The 23,823-nt window shown below is 37.6% G+C and overlaps 2 protein-coding genes across 2 annotated transcripts in view; both read right to left on the bottom strand.

Annotated features, from left to right (window-relative positions):
* Positions 1-410, bottom strand: part of gpr143 (G protein-coupled receptor 143) — a 7,824-nt gene extending 7,414 nt beyond the window's left edge. Inside the window, exon 1 of the mRNA XM_053233844.1 lies at positions 1-410. This exon is cut by the window's left edge and continues 108 nt beyond it. Within this exon, the coding sequence (XP_053089819.1) occupies positions 1-148 (148 nt within the window). The 5' untranslated portion in view covers positions 149-410.
* Positions 411-5,325: 4,915 nt separating this feature from the next.
* On the bottom strand, positions 5,326-23,542 carry mospd2 (motile sperm domain containing 2). The gene is made up of 15 exons (XM_026910543.3): positions 23,444-23,542; positions 23,297-23,354; positions 20,902-21,057; positions 18,864-18,950; positions 18,236-18,390; positions 15,731-15,791; positions 15,545-15,583; positions 15,315-15,439; positions 14,180-14,353; positions 10,114-10,214; positions 7,304-7,397; positions 7,113-7,209; positions 6,797-6,920; positions 6,548-6,650; positions 5,326-5,802 (listed from the first exon to the last, which is right to left on the bottom strand). The coding sequence occupies exons 1-15, from the start codon at positions 23,474-23,476 to the stop codon at positions 5,662-5,664; spliced, it is 1,548 nt and encodes a 515-aa protein (XP_026766344.3). The 5' UTR covers positions 23,477-23,542; the 3' UTR covers positions 5,326-5,661.
* Positions 23,543-23,823: the final 281 nt, after the last annotated feature.

Here is a 23,823-nt window from a genome sequence, read left to right as displayed (position 1 = left end):
GAAGAATCTGCACGAGAGAGAAGATCATGCTCAATCCGGCGCTTCCTGCACACATAGCGGTGAAAAAAACAGGCTGGAAGTTGATGATAAAATCCGTCGCAGCATCACGATTCGGACAGCAGAACGTCTCGAGGCGAGGAGAAGCCATGCTTTCGGTTTGTAGAAATATGTGACTATGTATGTAGAAGAAAAGCTGCAAGTCTTAAACCACAGAAAACATCATCCACGCTCAGAATGTTGATCTGAAAAAAGAACAACAACACAAAAAAACGTTCAGACTTGAAATCTAGTTCCAGTTACTTTTCTACGGATGTAATTTGCACGAAAAGAGAGATGAGAGGAAAGATGTCCATCCCTCCATCTGTTCATTCATTTAGTTGCACAGAGAGAAAATCACGAGTTGAAGCGTCATGTGCTTCTGCTTAATTCTCCCCCTCGAGCAACATTTTTGTGAAAGAAGCCGCTCCAAGAATGCTAAAATGACGTGTTGCATGTTTCTCGGTGGACTTTGTTCACTAAAAAAGAATCCTTTTGGATTTTGGTTTGTTTTTCCATCAGTTACCAAACATGAATACATTTTCTGAAGCTGATCTTATGACTGAGAATGATCCACTGAGGGGAAAACAAAACACTTGATTGTTATAAATAGCAAAGGTTTTGTTGTGAAGTTTAGTATTCTTTGTTGAAATGATATAATATCCTTTTATACATGTCATTTTCAAAATAAAAGTCTATTTTCTGTACCTCTTTTCCTACACAGGGTCACAGGGAGCCTCCTGGAGCCCATCCCAGGGGACTTGGGGCACAAGGCAGGGGACACCCTGGACGGGGTGCCAAGCCATCGCAGGGCACAATCGCACACACACTCACACACTGCAGACAATTTGGAGATGCCAATCAGCCTACAATGCATGTCTTTGGACTGGGGGAGGAAACCCCCGAAGCACAGGGAGAACACGCAAGCTCCACGCACACAAGGTGGAGGCAAGACTCAAACTCACAACCCCGGAGCTATGGGGCAACAGTGCTAACCACTAATCCACCATGCTAATTAAAAGTTTAAATTTGTAAATAATGCAGGAGTAAACTGCACATTGCTCGATGTGTTCTACTGATATATTTCCTAAATGCACAACCGTTTCAGACATATTTTAATTAAGAATGATGATTTCTTCTTTTTTTTTTTATGGCTTATTGTATTATTGCTTATTGTATATTATATTATGGCTTGATAATAATGTGGGTTAAATGCATGTTTACAGCCATTTGTGCCAAATTATGGACTGAAATTAACTTATTAATTTAAAAAGATTCTCATTTTGGCTTGAGAAAATTAGGCCAAATTAGAGACGGTCTTATCAGGTGATAGCGAGGGGATCTGCTCCATGCAGACTCTTCACAGTGCCCTCTTCTGTTCTCGCTCGCAGTGAGGTGACGTCCTCAAATGGGTTTTTCACACCACTGCTATGCTGATGACACTCAACTTATCCTCTCCTTTCCTCCATTAGACACTCACGTCTTTGCACAGAGCTCTGAATATCTGGCAGACATCTCATCATGGATCAGCTGAAACTCAATACCAGCAAAACTGAGCTGCTTGTGATCAAGATCTTGTGATCTCCCTGGACGGCTCTCGGATGTCACAAGCCAAAGCATTCCATCTTGGGGTAGTTCTGGACAGCCAACTATTCTTCTTGCCAACTTGACCTGGTCATGCAGGCTTCTCCTTTACAACATTAGGAGGATCTAGACATTCCTATCCTTGGTTGTGAGTCAGGTGCTTGTTCAGTCCCTTGTCATCTTGAGATTAGTCTACTGCAGCTTGCTCCTCAGCACCATCAGATCCCTGCAATGGATCCAGAATGCAGCTGTAAGACTTGTTTTCAACCTCCCCAAGTTCTCACACACCAACTGTGGAGAGCTTCTTCCTCTTCACTGTCTTCTGAGAGCTGCCCATTTCAGGTGTAAAGTGCTGATGCTTGCCTACAAAGCCAAAAACGGACCCCCACATACCCATTCTGCTCCATGCTACCTTCCAGCACGGCTTGACCATCCCTCAAGGTACGAGGAAGATATGCATGAAGACTTGTCTCTGTCCTGGAAGCCAGATGCTCTTCCCCTGGCTGTCTAAACTGCTGAGTCACTAGCTAGTCTTTAAAAGAAGAAGATCTACCACTTCGCCAAGCTCTTAAACTAGCGTTAAGTTTCAAAATCCCTTGATTTTTGGTTTCTTCTTGTACTTGTTGAATGTCTCTCTAAAAGGTTTTGGATTGATGGTATTCTTAAACAGCTGCTGTTTAGGTATTCCAGATTCAAAATGTGCTGATGGCGGGATGTCTAGCTCTGCGTTCGGCTGAGGCCACAGCTATTCGTTTGTTTCTTAGGCCCACTACAGCCAGTCTTGACAGGATCTGTCCCTCAGGACTGAGGATATATATATGTATATATACGTGTATATATGTGTGTATATATATATATACGTATATATATATATATATATATATATATTAAGATGTTTTGCACATTTTTGGTGTACAACTGACATACCCAATGAATACTGGATACAAGCTGCTGCCATCTTGTGTATGTTTAGATAATATAAAGTATAAACACTCGTTAGCTATTCTTGTTTAGTTCTTCTTCATAGCTAATATTTGTAGCTACTTTATTTAGTGATGTACCTATTTACTTTTTTAGCAAAGACAGCTAGCTACATTCTAACTATAATTTTGGCAAAATCATAAGCTAATTTCTAGCTACTTACCTTTATAACAACGTTAGCTAATTACATTCTAGCTGCTCACCTTCCTATCTTCCACCTGAGGTAACTAGCTTCTTTCAAGCCCCCCACTGTAGCTAAGACCAGTTACTTTCTAACTAATAGTTAGCTCATTTCTAGCTACTAGTTAATTAGCAAATTTTGATCACTTATTAGCTTTGCTAAATTAGTTTACATACTCATTCTTACTGATCAAATGTTTAGCTCCGGCGACTAGCTCCTTCCCATCTCCTTTTTAGCTAAATTCACATGTTAGCTACTCATATCTTGTTATACTGCTTTAGCTTAGCTGCTTACTTCCTGCTCACATTTTTTTAAGCCTGGGAGGCTAGCTACTTTACAAATATTCACTTTTTGTAACTCACTATGTACTCTATTTAGCAAAAGTAAATAGGTAAATAACTTCTTTTAGATGTTTTTCTTTTTATTTAAGTTTACTAGCTACACTACTTAGCGACCATATTTTGCCAAGTGGACCAGATACTATCTATCTCACTTCCAGAGACAAGCTATTTTGCATTCTAGAAAAGCAAGATCTTAAAAAAAATAATCTAAAAGAATAGTTTAAATGACTGAAGTTATCATTAATCACTCAGTATACTCAGCTGAATATTATTCAATCCAAATGGTACAAAGAAGAGAAAAGCTAAACTGACATTTGACAAGACAGATTTTTGAAGCAGATTTTTTTAGCATAGTCAAAAATTTGATGATATTTCAAAGTTATTTTTGATGGAATAAAAACAAGATCTGCCCAGAGACGGATTATCGACCAGGCCGACTGGGGACTCGGCCACTAGGGGGCGCTTGGTGAGTATAGATTTGACTTGAATGATTAGGCCTTTGTGCTGTGACACACAACATGTCTGAATTTATAACCAATGAGCGGTCAGTTAGGTTCTAACTGTTTTTAACTGGAGCTAGATAAGCAGATGTATTGTGTGTTTTATAGTTTGAATGTGTTGGGTTGCGGTTTGGGCTCACCGCATTGCTTAATATGTAGCGTGATGTGGAAGGGGGACGTTTCTTATTTTCCTGTCCAGGGGCCTACGATTTACTAATCCATCCCTGTATACCAGTATATGTATACCACGACCACAAGTCTACAACTCTACAACTCTACAGTTCCGTAGCTTACGCTTCCTCATTATTTTGTTTGGCAACATGGCATGGAGGAGTTTGTGCCTAAAAAAAAAAATTCAACATCATTTATTGTTGATGGATTTTACACAATGGACACATTACAAACAACGGCTGTTTGCAAAATATGCAAAGACAAGACTAGCACGTTGAGGAACCATGAATTCGTTTCACCAACAAGAAGGCACCTCAAGGGGTGTGTCGAAATCCAGATAACACAGTGTCACTGTTACTGTTTTTCTCTGAGGTTTGTAGTGTTGTATTGCTATCAGTAAGGAAAATACTTCAGTTGTTGTGTTCACTAACTCGCAAAATAGTCTTAAAAACCTGTATATTCGTGATAATATTTCATGGAATGTGATCTAACTTGAAAACATCACAATATAAACCCGACTTATAAATAAATTCATGCACATTTATTTAAACAGGGAATTCTGCTGTAAAGAGGGCCCATGGTGCATTTCAGCTGTACTGGTGCGCCCTCTGGTGGCTCGATTTGAACCTGCTCTAAGGAATGTGTTATCTGTGCAGTGATCATTGTGTAGTGTCTCCTTGGATACGCACCATGGAACTTTTTTATTAAACGGTGGAACTGGTATGTGCTTGTGATACTCGTCTGATTCTCGAACAGATACTGTGTTGTTTTTTTTACGTTGTGGGCATCAAACTGTCTGCACGCTGTTTATAGGCTCTTTGGACCAAGCTCAGGAACAGATGCTCTGTTGAATAGGGCGAGGCCAGTGTCTGTATCCTCAGTCCCGAGCCACAGGCCTCCATGTGTTGCACTGGAAATGAAGGGCATCTTATTCCACTCACTCCAGGGTTAAATGTGTTTACTTTGTGTGGCATGTTGAGGCCATACGAGGTACAAGTCATGCGAGGCTCAATATCTTATTGCCACAAATGCAAGCATAAGATGCACGCACCAAATGACACCACACTTCAACTCATCACGGTCCTTGATCCCAGAGTACAAATGAAACCATGGTTCACAAAGACAAATGCGTGTCTAGTTACAAGTTTCCCTGAAACAAGGACACGTATAACTGGTTTTATTTACACACATATTGCTGAGAATATGATTAAAGTACACTGCTTTGCACCTTTCCACATTTTGTAGTGTTACAATCTGGAAATGAAATGGACTTAATTGGGATTAAATGTCATAAATCTACACAAAATAGGCCGTAGTATTGACAAGTCCACCAAAACTCAGTGACGCATGTAAAGAGGGGATTAATCAGAGAACCAACCAAGAAGAACTCTCAACATGATGCCGCCACCACCATGCTTCACAATGGGGATGTAAGGTTGCGTCCCAAACATTTTATACTTATAACAAATATAGTGTGTCTGCCTACGTTTACTAATATATAAAATATAAATTACACACTGCAAACACACAATGGCAGTTAACAAAAAGATTTATTTTTTTTTATATAAACCTGCTTTTTTGATTTATACAATTGATCACAAAATTATGTTGCTTAATAATTACTATACAAGCTACACTGCATCTGTTATAAATTAAACATTTCATGATAAGTCATAAAAAATACATTATTAATAACATTATTACTAATATATAAGTAATTGACGTTTTGATCATACAGGAAGTTCTCCTCTCAGTTAGGTCACAGGTCATAGGTCACAGGTCATGGCCGATGACGTCATACAGATCCTCTGATCCTCAGCAGCTTATTGGTCGTGTATTTGATTTATTTACTCATAATTCGTCTAGTCTACGAGGTCCACAGTGAATACATGGTGGAGAAACTGAAAGCCATCAGTACTGAAACCATGAAAAGAAGAACCTTCTGCACCCATAAACACGTCTCCAGTTTCTGTTCCAGACGGGAATTAGCGACCATGATCCGTGTTAGCTGCAGTACAGACAGGAAAGACATGAAATAAACACGATTTATCATCAGTTTCTGTCTGTTTTTTTATATTGTAGAAGCATCAAGTGAAACATGAAAAAAAAAACAGAAGACAAAAGTATCAGTCTAAGTAATAAAATAATTTTTTACCATTCTAATTCCAAGTCATGTTTGTGTTTGTAGTGTGTGTTCATTAACCAGCTGACTATGTTAGTCATACACAGTGTACGTAACATCACAAGCTAGCATTATTTACTTGTCGTCACACACATGCAACATTGTGACCTACTATTACATAATTAGCTATAGCTGTCATATGTCGTGTACGGAGCTAGCTAGAAAGTTATTTTCGGCGTATACAACACGCGCAACATTGCGAAAGCTATTTGCTAGCTGATTTTTGGAAAAAAAACGAAAAGAAAGAAAACATTTTACAAGAAGCACAAAGAGTTTTGTTACCAAAGAATTTTTTAACAGATGAAAATTATCGACAAGGCGCTGAAGACTGATGAGGCTCATTATCGTTTATACTACGCAGCAGGATATTTAACTCGTACCACTTAATAAATTCAGCTCCATCTATAAAATCTCAGTAGCACATTGCAAGTTATGTGTCTATGTATATCTTCCTAAACTAATTAACTAACTGAACTTCCGTGAATACCACATTCTTGTAAGAGTAAATGATTTAGGAATACATTTGCTCATATCCAGCTTGATAAACGAGGCCCAGCGCGTGTTCGCTTACCGCTGTTTGTAGATCATGTGTGTTGTTAGTAGACGTGGCAGAAATGCTTTCGTTTGAATTGCTCAAAATAGATTTAGGAGGCTCGAGAACGTGACACCGAAGCCTGTAAGAGACACAGAGGCGTTAATCAGTTGTCACAGAACACATTTCTTCACTCGTGTAGCTCTAATGTATCAAAAAGCACCACGAGACCTGAAGGTAGACGCCTAAAGAAAAATTTGTCTGAGTAAAGTGTTTGGGTTTAATGACCTGTGCTCTATGATTTTTGATTTCGATACTTCTTTCCAGAACTGAGAAAGATCTGAAGTTCCAGAGTTTGGCTCCATCTCGGCCGCCATGATCAAGAAACGGTCCTGAGGAGATGCCTGGTAGCCTACACACACACACACACACACACAAGGTTACATAATAGAAGGATACTTTTTTTCTCAACAACATTATTACAAAGATCTGTAGCCATGACTAAACTTTGTCTCGCTGATGTCCTGCAGTGGAAATTTTTTCAGTTAAGTTGAATTATTGAAATCTTTGGTTGACTATAAGTGTGTGTTTATGTGGTTTGTACCTCCATGTAATGAAACTAAAATGTCTACGTTAGCGCCAGGCTCACAGGTGCTACTGCTTGGCTTAACACGGTATTTTTCCGGCGCTGTTGTTCGTACCTGTACACAAAAGGAAACAAATTGTACGTCTAGATATGATGTCACAAACATACAAAAATCAGGCGTCCCTGCAGCTCTGCACACTAACCCTCACCTTAAAGGCCACTTGATTTTTGGTGATGTTGTTCAGGATGATGAGACACTTTTTCTCCGTTTCTCTGGAGCCGAAACTGAGTTCCTCAGCTGGACTGAAGCAGGTAAGGGCAGAAAAATTAGTTAGCTGATGTGCTGATTAGCTGCTTTTACAACCATGGTTCAAAAGAAACAACATAAAGGAAATAAGGCATAAACAAAAGTTATAATAAAAAATAGGTTTACTCTACTAAAGAAAAAAAAGGCAGTGATGGCTGCAGATCCAGTTGCTGCAGGATTAGATGCAAGATCCAACAGTGGCGGATTCTTCTGCTTGTTCCCAGCAGGTGATAGCAGGTAGAAGAAAATGTACCACGCAGAGGTGCACCAGACCTAAAACCTTCACCCTTAAAAAAGTTGCTCAAACATAGCCTACTTCTGCCCAAAGAACATATACGAACCCATATAATACAAGCCCCATATAATACAATACCTTCACATGTATGTAAACACTTATGACCTAGACAGAGCGTTGGCCAACACATTATCTCCTCTATGAATGTAGCACAAATTCAGGTCATACCCCTGTAAAGACAGACTCCACCGAATTACACGTCCTGTTGTCTAGGAAAATCTATATTTACCACGAGTGGAGACTGCAAAAGTATTTTAGGCAAGAAATGTAGAACAGTGTTCCTGATGATGTTCCAACATAATGCGCAGGACGCTCTACTTCTCACCAAAAGTGCATCACAGTCAGATGCTGCTAGACCAGTACGACTACTCAGTAATGCCTTTAGGTTTCAATAATGCCACTATGGGGCACCATGATCAGTGCCTGTACTAGTTTGAAAGTGTGAAGGCAAGCAGCTTGAGACGCCTATGTCCTAAAAAAACAATAGGCATCTAAAAAAAACATAAAGAAATGAGATGAGAAGATAAACGTGGTATGCAAAGGCACAGATAAAAACCCTTAACCAAACCCTTTAACAAGAACCTCATGATCCAGACTATTTTAAACTTCAGGGAATCAAACCATTCATGTAACTTTCACACACTTTTCTTGGTGGAAACAACAAAATCTGATTCACAGAGGGACATTCTACAGCTAGCAATGCTAACCAGTTAGTAAATGTAGAGTTTTGAAATATGAAGACCTCTATCGATCCTGTTTACATTTACAACCAGATTCTACCACATTGAAAATGAATCATCAGATTGCAGCAGATCTGCACTTGTTGTACACTACCCCTTCTATCCTGAACCCTAAAGTCTGATCACTGACCTTTGAACTCCTTGCCTGCATTTGGAGCCCAGCTGCTCACCTGAGATTTCCTGGTTTCTCTGATCTGGGTTAAATATCTGACTATGTTATATTTTGATACTGGGCCTGCAAGGAAGAGGTACCACCATTGCCGGGAGTGCCATCAGAGGAAGCTTAACACCTCAGGCGGAGCCAAGGGGAGTCAACCGGGGAAAGATGAGAGGGAATTGAATATTGGAAAAGGTTAAAACCAGAACTTGACCCCATGGCCTGTATATTACTCCATCGTCACTATCACCTGTCCACCTATTCTCTGTACACTATCTGTCCGTCTCTACCACCTGTCCACCTGCTTTCTTGTACACCACCCCTCCATCCCTAACATCTGTCCACCTCCTCTCCATAGACCACCCCGCTGTCTCTACCACCTGTCCCCATCCTCTCCATACACTAGCCCCCAGTTTCTACCACCTGACCACCTCCTCTTTATACACTATCCATCCATCCCAACTGCCTGTAGGCCTCCTCTCAGTACAGTACCCCTCTGTCTCTACCACCTGTCCACCTCCTCTCCATACACAAGCCCTCTGGCCCTATACTCTCAATGCACTACTCCTGCATCTCTACTGCCTGTGCGCAACCCCTTAGTCCCTACCACCTGTCCACCACCCCTCCATACACTACTCCCATGTCCCTTCAATCTGTCCACCTCCTCTCCATACCCTTCTGTTTCTACCACCTGTCTACCTATTCTCCTTCCCTACCACTTATACACTAACCCTCTGTCCCTACCACTTATTCACCTACTGTCTGTCCCTTTAACATGTACATTAACTTTCCATCCCTACCACCTGTCAACCTCCTCTCCATAAACTATCCCTCCATCCCTAACATCTGTCCACCTCCTCTCCATACACTAGCCCTCCATCCCTACAATCTGTCCACCTCCTCTCCATAAACTAGCCCTCCATCCCTACAATCCAGACTCTAGCCCTCCATCTGTACCACCTGTCCACCTCCTACAGGGACACTACCCCTCCTTCCCTAGCACCTGTCCACCTCTTCTCCACACACTGGCCCTCCATCCCTACAATCTGTCCCCATCTGCTTCATACACTACTCCTCCCTCCCTACCACCTGTACACATCCTCTCCATAGACAACCCCACTGTCTCTACCACCTGCCACCATCCTCTCCATACACTAGCCCTCCATCCCTACAATCTGTCCCCATCCACTCCATACACTACCCTTCCATCCCTACCACCTGTCCACCTCCACTCCATCTCCACACTACACCATCCCTTCCAAATCTCTACAACCTGTACAATAGTTCATGGTCCCTACAGTCTGCACACTACCTCTGCTCCTACGGCCTGTACACTTCCCATCTAGCTTCATTCCTACATCCTGTGCCCTACATCTCTATCCTCATCCCTGTAGCCTGTACACTACCCCTACATTTATGATGACTCAGTTTGTCAGCCTCCCCAAAAGGCTCTCCTTACATCTCTTAAGACTGTACACTAATCAGACAACTTACTGTATATTACGGCCACTGCTTCTTACCTGACGTGCAGCATAGTGCCTTTAAAAGTGGTCAGAGGTTTCCTGACTCCTCTGAGTCGACTCAGACCTTCAGTTCTGTCTGATTCTTCTGCAAAATTCACCTGAAAACACAAAGGAGAACAAAATGGAAGAAGATAGTGAAAGGTTAGAAACACATCCATGTTTTGTGGGGAATTTTATTCGATTGTGAAGAAACTGGCCATGGAGCAAGAAGTCCCTATAGCTTTAGCACCACGCCTCCATTCTCGCGCCTAAATAGTAATAATAATAATGATAATATACAAATATATAAAATATAATTCCAGAAAAAGATTTCACCAGTTGGTAGCGCACGTGCACACACACACACACACGTGAGTCATGTGTGAGTCACAAGACACAAACCAAAAGTGCTGAACGCTCACACTTGTGAGATTACAGAAGTAGGACAAAAGCAATAATTGGGAGGGTCTACACACACACACACACACACACACACATAAAAAAATAGTGTCATAGGGGAAAGGTTAAAGGTCACCGGCACTGATGAGCCAACGGGTGCCACTTCCTTACAACAAGCCACAAATGTTTGTATACTAATTATTTATGTATTTATGTCATATCATTATGTCATTGTGTTTATTTATTTATGTTTGTTTATGAACAATTGAAAAAAGGAGCCGCTTCAGTTCTGAAATGCCATTGATTTATTATTTTGATTATATTATTTGATTCCAGTCAATTGCCAAAATAGGACACATAAAATTAGTATTACAAGATGAAATGTAAGTCAGTGCATTTTTAAAGTTAGTGATTAAATAAAACATTAGTAAAAATTAACGGTTGAAAGTAAAAAATAAAATGATTGCTATTGTGTTTCATTACAGTAACAAATTGAGAAAACAGAAACAAACTGAAATGAAGGAGACACATAAAACCATAGAGGGGGGGGAAAAAAAACTAAAAAGCAAATAAAAATTCCCTTTTTTCATCATTTAACAGCAGACCTTATAATGGAGGCTAAAGACTTCAACAGAGGGGAGGTATATAATGTAACACCTGTGGTCTATACCTGTCCAGGTAGGGCACTACCCCTACAACATGTACACTACCCCTACAACATGTACACTACCCCTACAGCCTTCTTGGAGGAGAAATGAAATAAAAGGACACTTAAAAAAAAAAATCCAACCAGCGAAACAAGGTTTAAATTAAGTATAGTGTTAACTGTCAGCTCAGTCACTGTATTGAAACATAAAGGAATGTCAGTGGAGTGTCTTCATATTTAAAACGTTAAGTAGCTAACAGGCGCATGCCCACTGGGGAGGCAGTCAAAGGACAGCGGTCCTCTAAAGTCCCTTCAGGCAATTAGAGTGATTATAAACCATCATTTTTCTTAAACGCCGAGTAGCTCCACTCAACGGCGGCAAGAAAATCACAGTGAAATCGATCGGCTAATGAAAAAAACAAAAAAACACACTTCACCCTGATTAAGGAAATGATCACGACATGATAAAATACTTCATAGCAATTTGTGCACAAATTATTCATAACACCATGTTAGAAGAGATTAAATAGGAAATGAATCCATCAGCAAACAAATCAAGTTAAGAAGTTATCGATAATCGTCGTTCAACTGCAGAGTCTCTAAAAGTTTAAAACGAAAAGCAACAACAACAAGAAGAAGCAAAAAAAAAAAAAAAAAAGTGAAATCATCAGAATATGGAACTTCCGGATGAAATGCGATGGACGCCGGCGATGTGAGGAAGATGCCAAACGCCTCCACGAGCTTAAAAGTCCTTATTTTAAAACAAAAAAGGGGAAAAAATAACTTTAGAACATGAACAAGAGTGATGCAACTAAGGGCTGTGTTAAACGACGACAAAGGTAACACAAATATACATGCTCAAAAATAATAATAATAATAATAATTTGGTTTATCAGATTGGAATTTATCTTCAGATTACATAATTTTGTACTAAATTGTTCAGCAGCTGTTTATGTTTCTAAAGTAACCTTGGACTATAAATTTCCAAATATATTTAACACTAAAACCTTGAAATCATATACATTTTTTTATATATGTGTGTATAAGGTATAAGTGATTATTGGCACCTGCTTGATCATCACCACAAAAACGGTTCCTGTCTTACGGACATGACATGATACTCCATATTAGCATAATTATTGTGTTATTTTGTCTTCATCAAGCAGAAACGCACACCTGCAAATTTAATACCTGCTCTCCGGATGTATTTATTTACACACCGTTAACCACTGTTCCTACGTTCACACTTCGAGCGACAACAATCTCTGCTCACTTCATTCCCAGCTTTATTTTTCTTCCTAATGTCTCTCTACGCATTTAATGAGAGGTCGTATACGACAGGATGCACGGTTGTACGTTTTTATACGTGCGTCAAACACTAATCGGGAACTAACTGCAGGTAGGAGCCAAAGTGGGGAACTGAAGAAACGTCGGACCTTCGGATTCGTTTGCATGCGAATGAGAAAGTCTCAAGTGAAACGTCGCTTGTCTCTGAAATTGCAGCTCTGCGTTGCGCACGTTCGAAGAAAAACAAACGGATTTCTGCAAATTTAATACCTGCTCTTCAGACGTATACCTTCACACGTGCTTATGTGCAAGACGCGAATCTTAACAATGTTATTAAATTAGTGTCTTTTATTATGAAGTTGTTTTAATATGTTAAAAATGTTTAGTTACTTTACAGAAACTTTCACAACCTTTTTAACAATACATTTATGAATGTGTATCATGAAGAGACTAAAAGCTAAGAGTTAAAATTACAAGGGTAGTGGGGTTTTTTTTTTTTTTTAACGCCTGACTAGTGTTTTCACAAATTGATATCATGTGACTGGTTTCTAACGAAAACCGAGACAAAAACTGAGACAAACAAAAAAACCTCTGTCTCTCTCTCTCTCTCTCTCTCTCTCTCTCTCTCTCGCTTGTTGTCAGACTGACTTTTTTTCAATTGTATTATTTAATGCTAAATAAAAATGATCAATAGTAATGCAATGTGATTAAAAACGCTCAGAATGCAGTAAACACGCTGGAGCTGCAGAACCTGCTTGCACGCGTCAGATGGGAAAGTTATCGACACCAGCTTCCTTAAAAGACGAGTGAACAGGAAGTGAGTTTTAGACCACTGTGTTAAACTGGTCTCGCTTGATTCACAGTTTTGTGAGAACTTCAGCTGTTGACCAAGACTTCAAACTGACACTGCTGTGCTCAGAAATAATAATAATAATAATAATAATAATAAAAAATAATAATAATAATAACTATGACTGTAAAGTAGAAGCTCGACGTATAAATTTCATTAATCAACAGTTAGGTCTCAATTTGTGTGAATTTTTTATGTGAAATTTTGAGTGGTATATATACGCATTATGATTCCTATGAAAAATAAATAAATAAACACTTTAAAAAAAAATGGGAAAATGTTTCATGTCAATGAGAACAATAGCCAGATAAATTGATAGATAAATAAGTAAATAAATAAATAACAATAAATATTAACTTTGCTAGTCAGATAATTACTTTTTAGTAGAATTTGCTTTTTTTATTTATTTATTTATTTATTTATTTTTTTTACATTTTGGGTGTTTTTAATAAATGAATAAACCATAAAAATAATTTTAAAAAAAAAGAAAAAGAAAAAAAATCCAGCTAAGAACAAACAGCAATATTCCCACTGGAATATTAATATTTACTTTTTTATTTTATTATTTATTTTTTTTTTTAAATACAGACTGCATTTTTATAAAAACAACTATGGTAACGTTTTGTTGCAAAAATAAAAACTGAATTTGGACGGAAGGTCAACCCCTCGGCTGTAAAATATTTAAATTTAAAAAAATTTTTAAAAATTTTATTAAAAATAAAAGTCTTTCTGTAAAAGACTATTAATTTGTCACTTGACATTTGGATGGAAACACAGCTAGTATTAGTTAACATGATCATCTCATGTGTTTGTATTGATGTATTGAAAATGAAGACAAAGTGAAGCTCAAAAGAAAGTGTGCAACTACGAAAAACTGGGAGAAAAGAGAGAGAAATTTCTACCTTTTTGCTCTTGATGGTTTGGTCTAGGTTAAAGCTGGATTCCAGACTTTCTTTACACTCCGACTCCGTGTCCTTGATCTCGCTTTCGTCCTCGCTAACGATTGGTCCGTTCTCACAAATCGGAGACTGGAAGTCATCGTCCGGAAGCGGCGGATAGCTGTATTTAAACTGGTCCTAAAAGACACATCGAATATCTGAATTAAAACAGATCAGTCATATTACAGTGTTACGTTTTCTTCAACAGCGAGCCGGTCTCGCTTCGAAGCTAGCTGCAAACATTTACTGATTACTGAAAGTTGTGATTGCGTAAGTATTCACTCCCGTTACGCTGAATCATCATGAAAACCGAGGAGAGATCAAAACACGTCCAGGACGAAATTCTGGAATCGGGATTTGATTATAAAAAATATTCTATAATATTAAAACTATTATTAAAACTTGGAAAGAATATGGCACAGTGACCGGCTAAAAGAGGGAAGAAGCAAGAGGCCAGGTGTAACGCTGAAGTGGATGCTGCCACCACCGTGCTTCACTGTGGCGAGGGTGCTCTCAGGGTGATGGGCAGTGTGGTGGACTCACCGGTGTTCAATTCACCGGTGTTGAATGCTTACGCAATCACAACTTTTACGTTTGTAAATGATTTTGTAAACTAGATTGATTTTCTCTTCCACTTCAGTATTAAGGGTCATTGTGTGTAGATTCACGACATGAAGTCCCAGCTATTTACAATATATATAGATTGTAATTGTTGATAATTGTTGATTTGGTGAAATGATATGTTTATTTCAATTTTATGGAAGGAGTCTCCAGTTTCAGTGCTTTGTAACTTCAATCGAGAGACGTGATAGAGGCTGGTGAGGGAACGACTGTTTATAGCTGCTACAACGTACGCGAAAATTGTTTCGTTTTTTTATTAAACCCAACTATAGGAATAGGAAACCACTTCAGGGTGGTAACAGTAGCTCCGCTTCAGCACACTGATTATTTTCCTACAACAGCACAACATACAGTGGTGTAACATTTCATAACCTGGCGTTTCACAAAATGGCGGCCAATTTCATCATTAACGATTAGATGCCTTTTTCAGAACTTCCTATATATAAATACACAGCTTCGGCTCTCTCGAGGATCTTACCGTCCCCCCCATGTGTGGAGGAAGATGCTCGGCGTCGATGTACGTCTGGACTTCGCTTTTGGAGACGAATTTCAGCTTGCTGATTGCCTCTGGGCCGAGCCACGTCTTAACAATCTTCCACGCAGCTGCAACACGTAGAGGCGATATTTATCAGATATCACTAACGAAGGCAAGTCTTAAATCAGCGTGTCGTTACTGAGTGGCAGCGGAAGTGAAGTTAAAATCCTTACCGTTCATAATCCAGGGCATTTCATACAAGATCATTTTGGCTAGAAACAGAAGAAACAAACATACGGTTGTATATAATACATAGCAAAAAATTATTTTTACTACAGTGCTGTTGAATTCTGGATTCTGATTGGTCAATAACGTGTTGATTAACACACACTAGAAGACGAAAAAGTGACTGCACTTACACAAAGATTTGGGATAGTAAACTTTGAAGCAGTTGATGACATACTTCACAAAGTCCATATCCTGCAAAATAAATAAATAAATAAATAAATAAATAAATAAAAGGAGAGACGGAAAACGAGTGTTCTGAGACTTAAAGCGATATTTTATGATTAAAAATGTTATGAATATATTTGGGAATTATTGTGGGGAAAAAAAAATCTGAAATGTGGCAAATTCAAAAAATAAAACAAAAACCAGCATTCAGGAAAACAAAGTCAGCACACTACACACATGCAAAGGAAAAAAGAAAAAAAGAAAAAACAATAATTGGAGATTTAATGGCTTGGATACAGTGGATATTTAAAAGTCTACGCACTCCTGTTTTTTGTGAAGTAAAAGAATGACACTGAGATAAATCACGTCAGATCTTTTCTCATCTTTAAATGTGAAATTATAAAGCATAAAAAAATAAAGTGAAAAACGTTTAGAAATATTTATAGGGGGAAAAAAGAAAAAGCCCCAGTTCTGGCTGAAGGAAAGCAGAACTAAAGCATGACGCTGCCACCACCATGCTTCACTGTAGGGATGGTGTTCTTTAACATACCTTTTGGAATTGGTCTCATCAGACCAGATAGTTTGGGGTGATTTAGTTGAACGTGGATTTTTAATTTTTTTTTTTTTATGAGAAAGGGCTTCCGTCTAGCCGCCCAGACATGAAGACTATGAGAGATTGTTGTCACATGCAGAGAGTAATCACTACAGAATGTCAGATGTTCCTGCAGCCCCTTTAATGTTGCCGTAGATCTCTCGGCAGCCTCCCTGGTAAGTTTTTGTCTTGTCGTTTTATAAAGTTTGGAGGGACGTCCTGTTCTTGGTGATGTCACTGTGGAGCTCCATTTTCTCCACTTGTTGATGATGGCCTTCACAGTGTTCCATGATACATCTAATGTTTTTAGAAACTCTTTTACACCCCTCTCCTGATCCATTCCTTTGTAATCTTGGTTTAAATTTTCTTACATCACAAAAACCTGCCATTATAACAGGGGTGTGTAGACTTTTTATATCCACTGTATGTATCCCAGATTTACTTCTAGCAAACGTGGGATCTAGACGTGAACGTCGTCCTGAATCCCGTTCTATTGGTTTACCTCAAAGAAAAGAAGGATGTGTGTCAGAGGGTTTAATCACACCATGCGTAAACGTTTTGAAATGGTGACCTTCGACCTCTAGCTTGATTTTGACACCCACCCACACACACACACACACACACACATAGTAGGGTCTAAAAGTTCACTACCAAGAACTGATTTGCTTAACCCACTTCCCTAGATGGATTCTTATAAACGAAGAGATTATTTTAAATCCCTGTGTGAGAAAAATCTCCTCTTGTGGTTTGGGGAGTTTCCTCAACATCCTAGCGCCGGGGAAATTTCTTCTGTTCACTATAACGCTGCCAACGTATTTCACAGCGGAGTCAAAACTGCTCACACGGCTGAGTAATAACTAGGACAAGACCGATATGTAGGACAGTCTGATTTATCAGGAAGGATTTATCAGGGCTTTGATAATAACTGCTGCAATAAAAAAAAAAAAAAAACAGTTCTTGGAAGTGGACTTCACACAAACACACTCCAATTCCAAAGGTTTTCTTTTTTTTTTTTTTTTTTTACCTTTATAAAATATCCTTAAAGCAATCTCAACAAACAATAAAGCAAAACATCAACAATGATAAATAATACTGGCCAATTAAAAAAAGAGTAATAATAAATAATAATTAAAAAAAAAAAAAAAGAATTAATTAAATAAATAATTTTTAAAAAACATTGAAGACAAGAGAAATATATTTATACAAAGATATATTCAAATATTTAATATATTGTTATAATATATACTTACATAAGCATTCACATTTATATTTAAATTAAATCAAATAACATGATAATAATGTAAAAATATTGCGTTTTTTTTTAATCAGCCCATAACTTACATTAGCAGTTAGTTATATATAAATCTGGAACAACTGAGCTGCGTTATGTTGAAAGATTTGCTGTAGAAAGGTGAAGATGTCGCCTCTGGCTGATTCTTTAGGGATCTAAATTCCTACATAAATGCGTCCGGATGTCTGTAAAGCTGTTTTATTACAATATCTACTGATAGAAACACTATACAAATGAAACGTAACTGAATTAAACACCTGTTCTTTGGCGCTTCTGATTAAAAAGACCTGTCTGTGAGCTCATGTATGCGGAAGAGGGCAGACAGCGCATAGTGCTTTACGCCGCCCAGTGACGCAGCATGAGCAGCAGGATGAAAAGATCCAGACGGATGGCTTCACGTGTCTCAGAGGAAGCACGTGTTAGCCAGTAGGTAGCTGTCGTTATTACCAAACCCCATGCATGAGTTTGTTCACTCCTCGCTAAGTGAACCGGATAATTCTCTAAAGCACCCTGACAGGAAGTGAAAGTCTGCGCACAGTGCCGAACAACAGTGATGAACACTTACGATGGTTTTTTTTTTTAACTTACGATGTTGCTGATCCCGGATTCGGACATGTCGAAGACGACCGTTAAAGGCATTCCGGGTTCGCGCTTAACGTAGCGCTCCAGCCAGAAAGCCACGTATCTCTTTTTGTCCAGAATCGTCTTGGTGTCTTTAACGTGAAGCTTCACTCTGAACCAGACTGAAAAATACAAACATCTTAAATCACAGATTTATGGTTTTTCTCCGTTTTCACATTCCGTCCCAAACGTCAGCCATTTTGTCTGCATTGTTTCTAGCTTCTCTAGTCGAGTCACTTTACTTGTGCTGTGTTTTTCTCTGAACTTCCTCTGTACAGAATTATGGGATTGAGACTCATGTGATATTGCAGATTTATCCACAATAAGGGATTTCTTTATTCTGCCGTTTCAACGAGAAAGAATTTATCTCAGAGCACAAACACTACTCAGGCAGCCTCGTCCCTGACTGAACTCGGAGAGACGGATTTCAACAGTACTGAGTTTGTTAAATATCAAGCTGTATCGTGTAACAGACTGGAGGAACATGTTTACCTTTAAAAAAAAAAAATCTATGCAAAATAAATAAAATGTTAGTGTCTAATGTGCTTTATAAGGGCTTAAGCTGTTAGATGTTACCATGGTAATGTACACATACAGAGTTTGTTGCCTTCTTTATCGTAGCCGTGAAGATAAACAGCTCCGGTTTCAAACATCCAGCGTGGAATACTGCTTTCAGTCAAATCTGTCGAAAAACAACCGATGCATTGTTAAACAAAAACAACAACAGTAACTAAATCAACAACATATTTAACTAAATAAAAAAAAAATCAACAACAGAAGTAACTAAATTAAACAAAATTAACAAAATAATTAACTAGATTAAACAAAAACAACGAAATATGTAACGAAATTAAACAAAAACAACAAAACAATTAACTAATTTTAACAAAAACAACAAAATAATTCACAAAATTAAACAAAAACAACAAAATATGTAATGAAATTAAACAAAATTAACAAAATAATTAAATAAATTTAACAAAAACAATGAAAAATGTAATGAAATTAAACAAAAACATCAAAATAATTCACAAAATTGAACAAAAACAACAAAATAATTACCTAAATTAAACAAAAACAACAAAATAATTAAGTAAATTAAACAAAAACAACAAAATATGTAACAAAATTAAACAAAAACAACAAAATAATTAACTAATTTTAACAAAAACAACAAAATAATTACCTAAATTAAACAAAATCAACAAAATATGTAATGAAATTAAACAAAATTAACAAAATAATTAACTAAATTTAACAAAAACAATGAAATATGTAATGAAATTAAACAAAAACATCAAAATAATTAACTAGTTTGAACAAAAACAACAAAATAATTACCTAAATTAAACAAAAACAACAAAAGATGTAACTAAATTTAACAAAATCAACAAAATATGTAATGAAATTAAACAAAATCAACAAAATAATTAACTAAATTTATAAAAATTAACAAAATAATTCACGAAATTAAACAAAAACGATGAAATATGTAACGAAATTAAACAAAAACAACAAAATAATTCACAAAATTAAACAGAAACAACAAAATATTTAACTAAATTTAACAAAATCAACAAAATATGTAATGAAATTAAACAAAATTAACAAAATAATGAACTAAATTTAACATCATTCAGCAACTAAGTCAGCAACATCATTTAGTTGAACTCTCTGAAAAGTAACCAAATTAAATTAAACCAGAAAAATAAAAACCATAATTAATTTAAATCGGCTGAATAATTAACGGCATGAAACTTAATTAGCTAAAAGATTAACTGAGTAAGAAATAAAACATGATGAGGTGTGCCGTTATAGGAAAATAATCAAGCGGCGTTACTGTTACCACACCAAAGTTGATTATTTTCCTACAAAAGCATGCCTTGAAGTGTTTTATTCCTCTTATACCACAGCAAATTACAATTTTTAATTTATTATAAAAAATTTATTATATACTTTTATCCATTTATAGTTACATTTAGTGTTGCTGAAAATCCACAAATCGCATTATAGCAGCTATAAACAGTCGTTTCCTCACCAGCCTGTCTTTTTTTCTCACTTTTGAAGTCAATAAGACACAAAATAAACAAACAAACAAAAAAAAACGCAGCTTGTCATGTTACCGAGAAACCGCAAAGACGCGTAAACTCCTCCGTCCTGAAGACTTAAAGTTACAGCTTTACCTCACAGCGGTTACAGCGGTGACGCTGACTGAAGTCTCCTTACAGAAATCTCCACCACAGCAATGTTTACTTTTGGGTTTTTTTTTTATGTATAATTTGTAATAAGGGATAATTTACTCATTCATAACACTGATTTAAACCATGGATTAGAAGTGACTTTAATAAACAACATCAGCTAAAACTTAAAGTCTAAAGTTATGCGTATTCAGAACCGGGTTACGTACACGATTTCTCTGAGCTCTGCGTTCAGATTAACAAAATCGATTTTCGTGGAAATTTTTATGATCGTTACATCATCAGCAATCAAAAATAACGATGTAAACATTACAAAAACATTTGGTGGAAAATTACAGAGAAAGGAAATCATTGTTAGCGTTAACGTCATGCTAAAAAAAATGTCATGCTAAAACGTTATCGTGGCTGTTTATTTTCAGCGTTAGCGCGACGTACCGTTCAGCTGAAAGTCTTTTCTCCACTGAAAACTATCGTCGATCATCTTTAGCGTGTCGTCCACGACGAACTGCCTCCACGTGAGGTAGCTTTCGACCAGCATGTCGTCTTTAAGGAGTCGCTCCACGTCTCTGCTGTCGTACTTCTGCGTGGAATCTGAAAAACAAACAAAACGTTTTAACAGAATTTTTTAACAGTGTTTGTTCCTTCCATTGTAATTTTATTTTAAAATTTTCATTAATACTACTACTACTACTAATTATTATTATTATTATTATTATTATTACATTTATTACATTATTATAACGTTTATAACTATATATTATAGTATGTTTATAGCTCTTTAAACAAACATTCGCTTGTCGTGTTGATTGACGCTTGTTACGTAATGTTTATGGGTGAGTTAAAGTTCAAAAAAAAAAAAAAAGAAGAAGGCAAAAGTTTGAAGGTCGTGGTTCGAGCAACATTTTTATTTCTGTTACAGGGTCACGGTGGACTGCTAACCAATCATTAATTACACAGCTACACAACATTCACTGTGGGTAACTCAAGAAGGAACTGACTCGCGAAAACAAATGAAGAAATGACTGCACTTCTCAACACACCACATTTATATTAAACTGATTTAATATACCGCTGTGTCCCAAATCACTCTCTGCATCCTATATAGTGCACTATTAAGTCCACTTGAGAGCCATTTCCCAGTATATAGAGCATAAATTATCAGTTTATACCCTAAAATTTAGGATTCCTAAATAAAGAGCACTAATTAATAGAGTGCACACTTTTTAGTGTACTTCGGCTCACTGTATATAAGAAATATGACACGTTCGTTTTATTAATCAATCAACAGTATCATAATTTTTTTAATTCTTATCTCAAGAACAGAATTTTTTATGAATAAAATTATGAACGAACTTAAAACAAGCGGAACAGATGAGTGCTAGGTCAGCTTATCCTTCAAACCGTGGCCGCGTTTTTTTTAGTTCGAATGAACAAAAACATTGGCGTTACTTTATTAAATCACCAAACGATAGCAACAACGCAAAGATCTCACGCACACGTTACTGATTTCATAACCTCGAATTAGCATCTTGCGGCTTCTTTAAGTCGTGCGCACATTTAACAGCGTCATTCAGCATCCGAGCTTCACGCAAAATAATGAGATGTGCTGGATCAAGTGCTATTTTATTAAGCGCGGAAGCCATTTTGTGAAATTAAACCAAATGCTGCAGGGGTTAATGTGATAATTACTAACCGGAAGTATTTATTTAGCAATATATTCAAAATCTACTAGACGATTATTAGATGTTTATTCTGTTTATCCACGTGTAGTGAACTGTACGTCCAAAATGATTCGTTTTTTTTGGATTTTAGGTCAAATTTCTCGGGATGTGCCGAAAATAATGCACCCCAGGTGGGTGTGATGTGGCACAACGCGCAAGTGGAGTGCCACTAACCTTTTCCGAAGTGAATTATTTTCCTATAACCGCACAATGTGGAGTGTGTTATTCCGCTTATACCACAACGATTACGATGTTTAATTTATTAACGAACGACACGGCGAGATTTAATATCGCTGGAAGTCCGAGAGACAATTTCGTTCCAGGTCTCGCTTACGTTACAACGACGATAAACAGTCATTCTCACGTGTTGTGTGTTGTGACGTCATTAGTCGTGACATGGATATTACAGTGTCATTATCGCCCAGCGCCCTCCCGCGTTCCCCGGGACCATGACTATCACACACCCTGCTGAAAAAACAACAACAGAATCCCTCGTAACATCTGTAATGGTTTTAATGGTTATAATGGCAATAGTATTGGTTTTAATGGGAACTGTAATGGTCCCTGTGGGTCTCTACTGGTAATCTGTTACCTTCTATTGGTCGCATGTTACCGTTATGGATACCATTAAGGACCAGTAATGGATTTTAATGGTTATAATGGGAATTATATTAGTTTTAATGGAAACTGTCATGGTTTTAATGGAAGCTGTAATGTTTTTAATGGAAGCTGTAATGGTCCCTGTGGGTCCCTACTGGTAATCTGTTATGTCTAGTGGACACCATTAAGGACCAGCAATGGATTTTAATGGTATTTGTAATGGAAACCATTAGAAAATAACAGCTCGTCCGAAAGGAACCACTTGGCATTCAGGTACTATAAAGTTGCGTCTAAAGTAATGGCACCCTCACTATCTGTCCAAGCAGTTGAAGACTCCTGTTCCCTAGTTATCCACCCTAAGTAGGGCACTCCGCTTCACGGTGGCATTGGGGACGCAGCCAGAGATTAGTGCACCCAGACACTTGTAGTTATGAAGTCATTTCAGGAGCTTTAAGATGAATATAGTGGAGGAACTTCTGGAGGAACTGAACTCATGGAAACACACTCACCTTGAACAAACTCATTTTTAAACCTCTGACGCGTTTCCTGAATCTTGATCTCTAACTCCTTTAAAAGATGAAAAAACACAAACACGTGGAGTTAGGATGAGCTGGACACGTAAAAGAAAGACGATCATAGTGAAATTGAACTCTAACCTGCTCTGCTTCTGGCTGTGCAGCGTCCGCCATGTTGCTCTGAACCGACTGTCACATCCGGGTTGCCAGATTGCGCCGAGTTCACTCTTTAAGGGTGAGTCACAAATCGACTGGGTTTTACCACATATGCACTTTTTTTTTATCTTCGTTCCAAGTTTTACTAATAGTCTAATGATTTGTCATCAGGATTAATACTAAATAACACTCCTAAAGCTGAAGTTTCAATAAAATAAATTAAACGTATAACATAAATACGGAATAAAAGATTCGGAGTCGTGCCGTAACAGGAAAATAATCAGTGACGGGGTGATGAGGTGAAGTGAATAATGTGCAGACATACTGTGTTTTCATCCTCTTTTACCACAACAATTTTCCAGCAA

This window comes from Pangasianodon hypophthalmus, chromosome 5 (assembly GCF_027358585.1).
Source record: "Pangasianodon hypophthalmus isolate fPanHyp1 chromosome 5, fPanHyp1.pri, whole genome shotgun sequence".
NCBI classification, from domain to species: Eukaryota; Metazoa; Chordata; class Actinopteri; order Siluriformes; family Pangasiidae; genus Pangasianodon; species Pangasianodon hypophthalmus.
Note: the sequence above shows the minus strand (reverse complement) of the source record. Positions and strands in the feature narration are given on the sequence as shown.

Excerpts from the sequence above, each read along its gene's own strand:
- mospd2 (XM_026910543.3), bottom strand. The coding sequence starts at position 23,476 with ATGGCGGACGCTGCACAGCCAGAAGCAGAGCAG. Across the intron at positions 18,391-18,863 it reads TAAAGAAGGCAACAAACTCT|TCTGGTTCAGAGTGAAGCTT; the intron begins GTATGTGTACAT and ends TGTATTTTTCAG. Across the intron at positions 10,215-14,179 it reads AAACCATCAAGAGCAAAAAG|GTGAATTTTGCAGAAGAATC; the intron begins GTAGAAATTTCT and ends TTGTGTTTTCAG.